The sequence below is a fragment of the Nomascus leucogenys genome, chromosome 18 (genome assembly GCF_006542625.1).
Source record: "Nomascus leucogenys isolate Asia chromosome 18, Asia_NLE_v1, whole genome shotgun sequence".
NCBI lineage: Eukaryota > Metazoa > Chordata > Mammalia > Primates > Hylobatidae > Nomascus > Nomascus leucogenys.
Genome location: NC_044398.1, coordinates 16,493,392 through 16,505,614, shown reverse-complemented (window position 1 = coordinate 16,505,614; position 12,223 = coordinate 16,493,392). Strand labels below are relative to the sequence as shown.

Here is a 12,223-nt window from a genome sequence, read left to right as displayed (position 1 = left end):
AACCCAGAGGCAGGCATTTAATAAGAAGTTGCCTTTCACAGGAATAATTATGGTTATACATTACCAGCTTTCAACTTTGCTGAAAGTATCCATCTGAGATTAGTACATTCTTAGGGTATAAGTTTCTGGCTCAGTACTTACTAAGAATCGTAGTTCTCTAGTTGTATGCAAAGGAAAATAAATTTGGCTTACTTAAAAAGAAAATAAAGACTTTATGGAAGACATAAGGTAATGCACATAAATCAAAATGAAAGAAGGCTAAGATTCGACAGAACAAAGAGTGATTCAGGGCTGTAGGTGGCACTAGTAAGTGAGGGATATGCCCAGGCTAGACCTAGGGGAGGACCAGGATCCTTGATTGACAGTCGTACCAAGACTTTACACCACTACGTTAGAGAAAGAACTGTTCTCCGAGGGAAATCAGTGTTATTACCAAATGGAGGAATGGATTTTGGATGGAAGGCCAGAATATCCCCTACACTTGATTTTCTTATTTCAATTTTAACCTTTTCTCTATTTCTCAAGTAGAAGTTGTCATTATTTCTTGCCTCTAATTTGTGAAGCTTTCTATTTAACTTCCTACGCTATCCCACACATATTCAGGTCATTCATTTTTCGACTTTCACCTCAGTACATTTATCTTTGGGAAAGAGTGTCTATTTAAACAAATAAATTAACCAGAATCCTAGTATGTATCTGTGTGTTGCCATGTGTGTATTGTTGTTGTTGTTGTTGTTGTTGTGTGTGTGTATGTGTTGGGGATGGGGGAGGTGGTATATCAGAATCACCTGGGAGAACTATTAAAAAATCTAATTATACAGTCCTTACACCTCTGACTTCCATGCATATACACACTTAATATATCAGAATATCTTGATGGAAGGGAATTGGACTTTTCTTTTTAATAGCTATTTACTGGTGATTCTATTACTCTTACCATCTCTCTTATCCCACAAGTTGAGGACTATTGATTTGGATTTTTTGTAGGCCCCATTATATTTCCATTATTGAATATATTTGCCATTCTGGATTCTAGAACAACTAGGAGAAAGTTGTTGAGAGAAATATTTCATCTCCTTATAAAGAAGAACTTCATAACTTGTGTAACTTTGTAACTTTGGGCTGTCCTGCAATGGGACTAGACTGCCCTGCAAGACAATAAATTCTCTGCCTCTGGAAGTATTTACACAAGAGTTGCATGACCAATTGGCAGATGGGAAAATGCATGAAAATGAGACAGTGACCTTTCTCCCCCATTGAGAGCTAGGACATGTGGTGACATGATATTACAATTAACTATGTGAAAAATATATAAACAATGAATGTGTGACAATGAAAATCTCAGCAAACATCAAGGTTTGCTTCATGTTCTGGAGAGATCATATTACAGGTAAATACCTGTGTGGGAACTTCTCGGTGACAGACTGAATGATATGTGATAAGCAGCTGTCCAAATAGTGTACTCATTCCTAACAATGATTCCATTTCAGTTTTCTAAGATGACTGAGAACACTACCAGTGCTCCTGAGATTTCGGATGAAACTTAATACTAGAACGTTAAAACATACCATGCTCTGATATTCAATATATTTAAAATAGAATATGTTTACCAGATTAGAACAAAGTAATGATGAAAAACAGACAACCTATAGTATGGTAGATCTTTTTTAAAGGGTCATTGAGAAAATTTTCCATCTCAAAATATCTGTTTTATTGCTGTCCCTGGCTCTACCACTGGTGACTCATTCTTTTGTGTCAAGCATGATCATCCTCCTGACCTTGATAGAGAGTGAGGGACAGAACTAGCCTAGGTGTCAGGATTCTACAAGGCCAGGCTCCACAACAGGGAATTTCTCACCTGAAACCACGGGTTAGGGAGTGAAGGATACTATGTTCTCTGCTGAGTGAAAGAAAAGACTCAAAGTCCAGCAAATGGAAACCATGACAGAAACATACTAACTAGTATACAGAACTGGAACTAGGGGCCAGTGCCATGGCACATGGCTGTAATCCTAGCACTTTGGGAGACTGAGGCAGATGGACCACTTGAGCTCAGGAGGTCGAAACCAGCTTAGCCAACATGGCAAAACCCCGTATCTACAAAAAATACAAAAATTAGCCAGGTGTGGTGGTGCGCACCTATAGTCTCAGCTACTTGAGGGGCTGTGGTGGGAGGATCGTTTGAGCCCAGGAGGTGGAGGTTGCAGTGAGCCTAGATGGAGCCACTGCACTCCAGCCTGGGTGACATAGTGAGACTCCGTCTCTAAATAAATAAATAAATAAATAAATAAAATGAACTTGAACTAGGAACCAGAAAGAAGGGAACAAACATCAACATGACTGTTCAGTTGAGGAATTGTCTGTCTAGGCGTTTTCATCTACAATGTTTTTTAGAGCCCAAATAGGGCAATAAGGTCAGCCATGTTTAAAGGGCCTAGAATATACCATACATTTTAGAGGGCAGAAGGAATGGTGGGAAGGAAAGAGCTGCAAGAGAGGGTTGCTAATACAAAACTTCACTCTCCTCTCATAACAAGACACATAACCCTGTTTGAAGACTTCTCGTTTGTTTTTAAATTATTGCAATATTGGTAATTATTTTAAGGATGTAATTTAATCTTTCATAAAAATGAAAGAACATTTTGTCCCAGGTTTTTCTTTTCAATAAATGTGTAAATTTAAATAACTACCTTTCATCCCATTTATTTAGATTCTGATTTTTGTAGACTTGGTCAAGGATGTAGCAAAATATCAATAAAAAGTCTAGTCAATCATTTCAATGCCAGAATGCTTTTCAAGACTTTCTTCAGGGTAGCAAAAACGACACACACATATTGCTAGTTAATAGTCGCCCTGCCGTTGGTTGGTTTGAGTATGTTTCATCCCCCTGCTTAATTTTGTTTTCTTATTTATACAATATAGGATTAGAGAGTGGGGTTAAATATCGCAAAATGGTGATCTGTGAACTAAAGTAAGCCAACAGACTGTTAGTTTGGCTAAGACATTGAGTTTTTCCTTTCATTTGTCTCGTTTTAATGGATGCCTTTCAGTAGGGCATACATAATCATTTTGTTTGGGTACCCACAACCCCAGCCTACCATTGAGTTCAATCTAGACTCAGTGTTTGTATCCCATCCCCTGCATGGCTCTTGAAAGCATTTGAGTTTGTGGCTCTTGGGTCAGACATATTGTTAAATTTCTTTAGGTTCCTAAGGCTTTAATTCTACAAAACCTCTGAGAGTATGAAATTTCTTTTTTCTTTTCTTTTTCTTTCCATTAGTTGAGAGATAGATTAAATGGAAGGCAATTCATACATGGTGAGGGCCACCAGGCTTCGGACTCTCCCCATACATTATCTCGTTTAATTCTCAAAGCATCCCAGTGAGGTAGTCATTATCATACTCATTTTATAGGTGACAAAACAAGGTCAAATAATTTAATATCTTGCTCATGATCAGAAGCTTATTAACTGTAGGAATTGGGTTCAAACCCAAATCTGTTTGTCTCCAAAAACTCCTGATACCCTTGTTTCCCTCAGTGAGCAGAAACATTCCACAGAGATCTTATGAATATTAACAAAGCTTTGCCCAGATTTTGCCGAGATACACAAAGGATATCAAATGTCCAAATATCTAAAACTATTTTTATAGAATATCTTATTTGCAGGCTGTATTCTTTGACCAGCAGGGAATTACATTTCTACTGTTCTTGGGAACATACTTGACTAAAGAGCCATGCAGAATTTAGGAAGAATCATCATTAGAAGAAATTTGGCTTTCATTCACACATTGATATAACGTTAGAAAATACGTCATAAAATCATTCAAATTTGAAATGTAAAGATATTTTATTTCTAACACTTTTCTGTTTTGTCACAGATACTACGTATCTTAAAATTCGACCTTGTTTGTACAAAATAGCACTAAAACTGCACGTAACTTGAAATATACTCTATTACCTAGAACCTTTATTTGACAGGACAGTTCTGGTAAGGAGAAGGTCAGGTATGTGCAGGCATAGAATACATGAAGACAAAAAGAGTCTTAGTACGATGACTGAGCAGAAAACTGTGAGAAGAAAACACAGCTTCCAGTTGTGTTGTATTTTAATTAGAGGGTTGTATAAAATTAATTCTGCTAATATAGACACAAATTGTGTTTAACATAATTTCCATACTATATCAGTCACTTAATTGGCTTTTAATAAGCCTGGTGGCCAACAAATATCCAGGAGAAGAATGTATATTTTCAAAAGGAAAAAGAAGACAATGAGGATACATTAAATATAAGTAAATAAAGTAAAAGAGTATCTACATAGGGGCAGTTTTTTGTAATTTCTAAGCTTTGGGTTAACCAGCATTCTTCTAATTTGACCACATTGAGCCAGTGATTTTTATTTTTTTACTTTAAACAGTGCTCAAATTTACAGGTCAATATTTTTTGCAAATGCAGTGTGAATTAATATCATACAAATTAAAGCAATTAGACTGTGAAGTTTCACTTTTAGTGATTGGGGTTTGGGGAGTGGAAAGGAGCACAGAAACTGTTGCCCTTTTCAAATAACTCACAAATGTGCTAATTATGTGTCAGATATGAAAGTTGAGGCATTGTGACCTTCAAGCCAACAAAAGACCTTTTCAAGTAAGCCATTCCCATGTACATTAATAAAGTGAGCAATGCCCTTCCACAGTTATATAATGTATGGCTGTTATTTCATTGTATGTGAATGAAAACCAAGGAGTTATTTCACTATTGGCATATTAAAAGAAATGTTATAAAAAAGCAAAGACTGTAAATCCATTTAAATAACATTTTGTGGTACCCTTAAAATAGGGATCCAAAGTCATATGTTGTTTATTTCCACTGCATGTGGCTAATGCGTGGTTTCTCCGCAACTGGATGTATTTTAGATCTTAGCAGGAAAAACTGCAATGTGTTAAAGTATAAAACAACTGACAGAGATATTTTAAAAGTTAGAAAAATTATTGTTAAAGTATCTCCTTGCAATGATAAAGACAATGATATATTTTGTAGATCAGAGAAAACATTGCTTCTGTCCATAAGCCTTACTGTGTTAGTAAGAAGAATGTTGAACAAGAGTGGGGTTCAGAGGAAGGGAAAATAATCTCTCACTCTTTATCATGGCTCTTTCCTGGTCTGAAGAAAGTATTTGTAAACCTTAGATTTAGGTCATGGACATAATGGTAATTAAAAACGCACTCATTTTGTTGGAAGACAATGTAAATTTCAGAAGCAATAATATAAGAGAAATTTGGGTGTCACTAATGCTTGAATCAAATGCACTGCAGCAATGTCAAAGAGTGCCCATGAAGTTGTAGTGGAAAATCAAAAGCAGGAAGAAGAAGTTAATTATCTTGTATTTGTTCAGCTTTGTAGTGTATTTGATGCAAACAAAACGTATAAAGATACAGTCATACTTAACGCAACTTAAATATGAGTAATAGACCTCTGGGAAATAATAAACCAATTACAAATTTAAAATAAATCACAATCATATGAGATTCCAAAAACCTATTAGCATTCAATCCATAGATAAACTTTTGTTTTTCCAGTCTCATAAGAGCTTCTTATTATGGGTTAGATGTGGATACCAAGAGACTGTATAGGGTTTACTGATTCGCTCACTAGTCTCCCCTTCTCATTTTAAACAATTACCTAGGTCCTTTTATTGTTATTTGCTTTAATAGATTCTCTGAATTCTTTCATAAAATAGATACCAGTGATGATTTTGAGAATGTTATTTGTCATTGAGATTCTCAACGAATGTGTACACATTCTTGTTCGGTATAAGTGTTGCTGCATTTCCTTGATAATCTAAAATAATTTCTATTATTTTGGATTGTATTTAAGGTGGCAAATCTTGCTTGTTCCATGTCAACAAATGAAGATGGAATTAAAATTGTCAAAATTGCAGCCAATCATTTGGAAACCTTGTGTCCACAGGTATGATAACTAAGTTACTGTCTTTTTGTCTGTAAAATTATATATAATTCCTAATGCTTTTATGCATATAAAAATACACTATTTTTTTTTCTTTTTTTTTTTTTTTTGAGACCAGGTTTTACTCTGTTGCTGACGCTGGAATGCAGTGGCGAGATCTCAGCTCACTGCAACCTCTGCTTCCCGAGTAGCTGGGATTACAGGCATGTGCCACCATGCCTGGCTAATTTCTGTATTTTTAGTGGAGACGGGGTTTCACCATGTTGGCCAGGCTGGTCTGGAACTCCTGACCTCAAGTGATCTGCCCACCTCGGCCTCCCAAAGTGCTGGGATTACAGGCATGAGCCACCGTGCCCGGCCAAAATGTTTATTTGAAGCATGGAAGACTGAATTGTCCTAAGGTGATTCTTAAAAAGAGAGTAGAGAAAAAGACTGACATTCTTTAAGTGGCCATATTGGAATATCCTGAGGCAAGGGTGCTTTGTCCAAATGATTTGATTTATTTTTAGTAATTATTTATTTTGAAATTTGAAGTCGGCTGAAAGGATTGACTCTTTTTTTCTTTTATCAAAGAAGGTAAGGGTTTGAAAAAATTTAAGAAATATTTTCTTGTCAGTAATTCAGATGTTTCTTAAAATCTGAGGAGTGACACACTTTTAGGGAATTATTTCTACATGACAAATGGTTTTGAAGCCATGAATCAAGATACACATAGAGCAATTTTAAACACTCTTATCTGAGAAGAAGCAGGATATAATATGGATACTTCCTAATAAAGACCACAAATGTTATAAGGATGAGAAATATAACAAAGATTAGGGACTTGAAGTCTCTGGACGTCTCCTGAGATTCTCAGTCTACAAAAAGTAGAGCATGTGTTAAATTCTTGATTTGCCTTGCTGACAATTTCATCTCTAAGAATATTAAGGAAACTGTGAAGGAAACTGCTTCTTTGGACTTAATGTTGATTAACAAGTAAGAACTAGCTGGAAAAGTGGGATCTAGAGGACCTGCAGCTGAGATCTCCCAACTGATGTCAATTTTCTATGAAACTCCAGAGGGAACAGAATACTGCAACAAGGTGGCCGGGCGCGGTGGCTCACGCTTGTAATCTCAGCACTTTGGGAGGCCGAGGCGGGCGGATCATGAGGTCAGGAGATCGAGACCACGGTGAAACCCCATCTCTACTAAAAATACAAAAAAATTAGCCGGGCGTGGTGGCGGGCGCCTGTAGTCCCAGCTACTCGGAGAGGCTGAGGCAGGAGAATGGCGTGAACCCGGGAGGCGGAGCTTGCAGTGAGCCGAGATTGCGCCACTGCACTCCAGCCTGGGCGACAGAGCGAGACTCCGTCTCAAAAAAAAAAAAAAAAAAAAAAAGAATACTACAACAAGGTCTCTAAAGTAGTTGAATGAAATATACTCCCATCAACACTCTTTAAGTGTTCTCATCTCTGCACATTGTGAATAATGCTCAAGGTTATCACTTTTAAAATGCCTTTTCAATCTGAAGAGTATTAAGTATCTCTCGTTGGTTTTAATGTGTAATTTTCTGATTCCTAGTGAGAACATTCTTTTTGCAAATATTTATTGACTATTTGGCTTTCTAATGCGGTGACTTGCTTATATCCTTTTCCAATTTTCCAATTTTTGTTGGGTTGTCTTTTTTGTAATTAATTTGCTTAGGTTTGTTAAAAATATCTCTGTTGCCCATGTCTTTTGAAATATTTTTTAAATAATTTTTCAGTCACAGAAGATTTTAAGAACTTTAATGTAAACATATGATTTATCTTTTAGTTATTTTAATATATAGTTATGGAGCACCTACTGTGTGCCCTGGTTTGTAGTTTTGTGCCTCGTTAAGACATTCTACCAACAAATATTTCACATATTTCCCACATTATGTTGTTTAAAGAATGAAGTATTATTATTCAACATACAGATATTTATTCCCTCTGAAATATATTTTTATGTCTAACATGAGGTAGAGATAATTTCATTTAGTAGTGTTGACATTTGGGCCACTGTCATATATTAAATAGTTGATCCTTTCTCAATTGCTGTGAAATTCTACCATTGTCTCACACACATCCCATAAGGACTTGTAAATATTTCCATTGTCTAATATATATTTGCATACACATGTTCATATATACTTATAAACATAAATACACGTACACATGTACAAGTTTACATAAACATTATATTATGTTTGCACTTGGTAATTCCCCAGTGTTTCTTCCCATATGGCCATATGAACAACTTCTTTTATGTTCAATTTACGAGGACTCAGCTTAAATATCATCTTCTCAGAGATCAATCTCCCTTCTGCCTAAATCACTCCTCCAGCTATGACTTACTATGTTACCATATTTATTTATTTTAGAGTCTATATCACAATCTGAAGTTATATTTTATATTAATTTGTTACCGTTATTATATATATTACACACTCACACAGAAAGTTCATGAAGTCAATGATTTGATATCCCTTATTCACTATTAATATCCCCTGTACCTAGCAGAAATAAAATATATATTGGATGTTCAATAAATATTTGTTCAGTGTATAAATCAGTGAGAAGGTTGCTAGAATGATAAATCATTCTATACTCATAGAGGGCAGGGATGATTTTGGCAACAACTTCTTGGTATTTTTCTTAATATGATGTGTCTTATTTTTAATAAGATGAAAAAAAGACAGTATAATTACTTTGAGCTGTAACTGATAGAAAAAAATCCTTTACAGTGGCTATTTTATGTATAGATACTGACCAAGGATGAGATCTGAATTCATAGGCTACATTGATTTTAGAGTGAGTTAGGTAAGTCCTGGGTCAGGAGGAGCTGATAGGGTGGCCCTGGATTTCTATGTGTTAAGTACAATTGAATTCACCTAGGTTTCAGTGAATTGAGTTGTTCTGGTTCTTACTGTGTACAAAGGACCACAACTGTAAAGCTTTGCCCAGTTATAGGTATCACCCTTCAAAAAAGATTTGTCACTTGGAGCATACTTAACAGAGATATTTGAAATAGTGACATGAGTTGAAACTATATCATATGAACACCTCAGAAAAGCAATCGGGAATTTTTAGCCAGGAAAAGACCTGGAGAAACACAATCACTCTCATTATATCTTTAAAGGACTATGATGTGAATGTCTTGTTCTGAAGGGCCCCAAGGGGCAGAATACAACCTATGAGCAGATGTTAGAAGAATGCAAATTTTATCTCAATATAGAGATGAGTTTTTTTAACAGAGCTATCCTGACAGGAATTGGAATTTATTGAGAACACAGAATTTGGAGTTTCTCAACACTACAGACATTTAACACAAGGAGAGTGATTAGTTGACCAAGGTATTTTATGGGGGGGCACAAACAAACCTTGGGTGAAAAGTGGGTCGAGAAGCCTTTTGAAACCCAATCCTGAGATCCTCTAATGGATCTGTCTGTTTTATGAAAGAGAGAAATGTGATCTGGATGATTGCTGGAGTACTACAGGTGTGGGAACAGTTATGCTTAACTTGGTGGAAGGATAAAGCCATCTATAGGGCTTAATCCTTGCTCCACTTTAACAAGTGACTTGGAAGAATACTGAAAGAGTAAACATTTTATATTTGTGTATGGCACAAAACTGAGAAAGGTAGAATGGTCTAATGTTTGAAAACTCATAAGCTGAAATTAAGGGCAAATGTAAAGTCAGGGCCTTAGCTTAAATAGAACCTTCTGCACGAGCGTATAGTGAAACTATTGCACATCAAAAGCACATGGGTCATCAGGACTTGAGAGGGACATTTGCTCTCTTGTTCAATGAATTTCAAACCTGGATCTATGAAAGCGTTTTCATGGTCTATAGCAAAAGTAGCTCAGTGTAGTTAGCCTTTTTTCATATAGTGAAATTTATTCAACTTTTCATTCTCAGGTTTTTTTTTTTTTTATTATACTTTAGGTTTTAGGGTACATGTGCACAATGTGCAGGCTTGTTACATATGTATCCATGTGCCATGTTGTTTTGCTGCACCCATTAACTCGTCATTTAGCATTAGGTATATCTCCTAATGCTGTCCCTCCCCCCTCCTCCCACCCCACAACAGTCCCTGGAGTGTGATGTTCCCCTTCCTGTGTCCATGAGTTCTCATTGTTCAATTCCCATCTATGAGTGAGAACATGTGGTGTTTGGTTTTTTGTCCTTGCAATAGTTTACTGAGAATGATGGTTTCCAGCTTCATCCATGTCCCTACAAAGGACATGAACTCATCATTTTTTATGGCTGCATAGTATTCCATGGTGTATATGTGCCACATTTTCTTAATCCAGTCTATCGTTGTTGGACATTTGGGTTGGTTCCAACTCTTTGCTATTGTGAATAGTGCCGCGACAAACATACGTGTGCATGTGTCTTTATAGCAGCATGATTTATAGTCCTTTGGGTATATACCCAGTAATGGGATGGCTGGGTCAAATGGTATTTCTAGTTCTAGATCCCTGAGGAATCGCCACACTGACTTCCACAATGGTTGAACTAGTTTACAGTCCCACCAACAGTGTAAAAGTGTTCCTATTTCTCCATATCCTCTCCAGCACCTGCTGTTTCCTGACTTTTTAATGATGGCCATTCTAACTGGTGTGAGATGGTATCTCACTGTGGTTTTGATTTGCATTTCTCTGATGGCCAGTGATGATGAGCATTTTTGCATGTGTTTTTTGGCTGCTTGAATGTCTTCTTTTGAGAAGTGTCTGTTCATGTCCTTCGCCCACTTTTTGATGGGGTTGTTTGTTTTTTTCTTGTAAATTTGTTTGAGTTCATTGTACATTCTGGATATTAGCCCTTTGTCAGATGAGTAGGTTGCAAAAATTTTCTCCCATTCTGTAGGTTGCCTGTTCACTGTGATGGTAGTTTCTTTTGCTGTGCAGAAGCTCTTTAGTTTAATTAGATCCCATTTGTCAATTTTGGCTTTTGTTGCCATTGCTTGTGGTGTTTTAGACATGAAGTCCTTGCCCACGCCTATGTCCTGAATGGTATTACCTAGGTTTTCTTGTAGGATTTTAATGGTTTTAGGTCTAATATTTAAGTCTTTAATCCATCTTGAATTAATTTTTGTACAAGGTGTAAGGAAGGGATCCAGTTTCAGCTTTCTACATATGGCTAGCCAGTTTCCCCAGCACCATTTATTAAATAGGGAATCCTTTCCCCATTTCTTGTTTTTGTCAGGTTTGTCAAAGATCAGATAGTTGTAGATATGCAGCATCATTTCTGAGGACTCTGTTCTGTTCCATTGATCTATGTCTCTGTTGTGGTACCAGTACCATGCTGTTTTGGTTACTGTAGCCTTGTAGTATAGTTTGAAGTCAGGTAGTGTGATGCCTCCAGCTTTGTTCTTTTGGCTTAGGATTGACTTGGTCATGTGGGCTCTTTTTTGGTTCCATATGAACTTTAAAGTAGTTTTTTCCAATTCTGTGAAGAAAGTCATTGGTAGCTTGATGGGGATGGCATTGAATCTATAAATTACCTTGGGCAGTATGGCCATTTTCACGATATTCATTCTTCCAACCCATGAGCATGGAATGTTCTTCCATTTGTTTGTATCCTCTTTGATTTCATTGAGCAGTGGTTTGTAGTTCTCCTTGAAGAGGTCCTTCACATCCCTTGTAAGTTGGATTCCTAGGTATTTTATTCTCTTTGAAGCAATTGTGAATGGGAGTTCACTCATGATTTGGCTCTCTGTCTGTGATTGGTGTACAAGAATGCTTGTGATTTTTGTACATTGATTTTGTATCCTGAGACTTTGCTGAAGTTGCTAATCAGCTTAAGGAGATTTTGGGCTGAAACAGTGGGGTTTTCTAGATATACAATCATGTCATCTGCAGAGACAATTTGACTTCCTCTTTTCTGAATTGAATACCCTTTATTTCCTTCTCCTGCCTGATTGCCCTGGCCAGAACTTCCAGCACTATGTTGAATAGGAGTGGTGAGAGAGGGCATCCCTGTCTTGTGCCAGTTTTCAAAGGGAATGCTTCCAGTTTTTGCCCATTCAGTATGATTTTGGCTGTGGGTTTGTCATGGCTAGCTCTTATGATTTTGAGATATGTCCCATCAATACCTAATTTATTGAGAGTTTTTAGCATGAAGGGTTGTTGAATTTTGTCAAAGGCCTTTTCTGCATCTATTGATATAATCATGTGGTTTTTGTCTTTGGTTCTGTTTATATGCTGGATTACATTTATTGATTTGCATATGTTGAACCAGCCTTGCATCCCAGGGATG

General features: G+C 36.7%; 1 protein-coding gene across 1 annotated transcript in view; it reads left to right on the top strand.

Moving 5' to 3' along the window:
• Positions 1-12,223, top strand: part of CTNNA3 (catenin alpha 3) — a 1,790,392-nt gene that overhangs the window by 1,048,819 nt on the left and 729,350 nt on the right. The window contains exon 10 of the mRNA XM_003258218.3: positions 5,871-5,963. Within this exon, the coding sequence (XP_003258266.2) occupies positions 5,871-5,963 (93 nt within the window). The remainder of the gene's footprint in view (positions 1-5,870; positions 5,964-12,223) is intronic.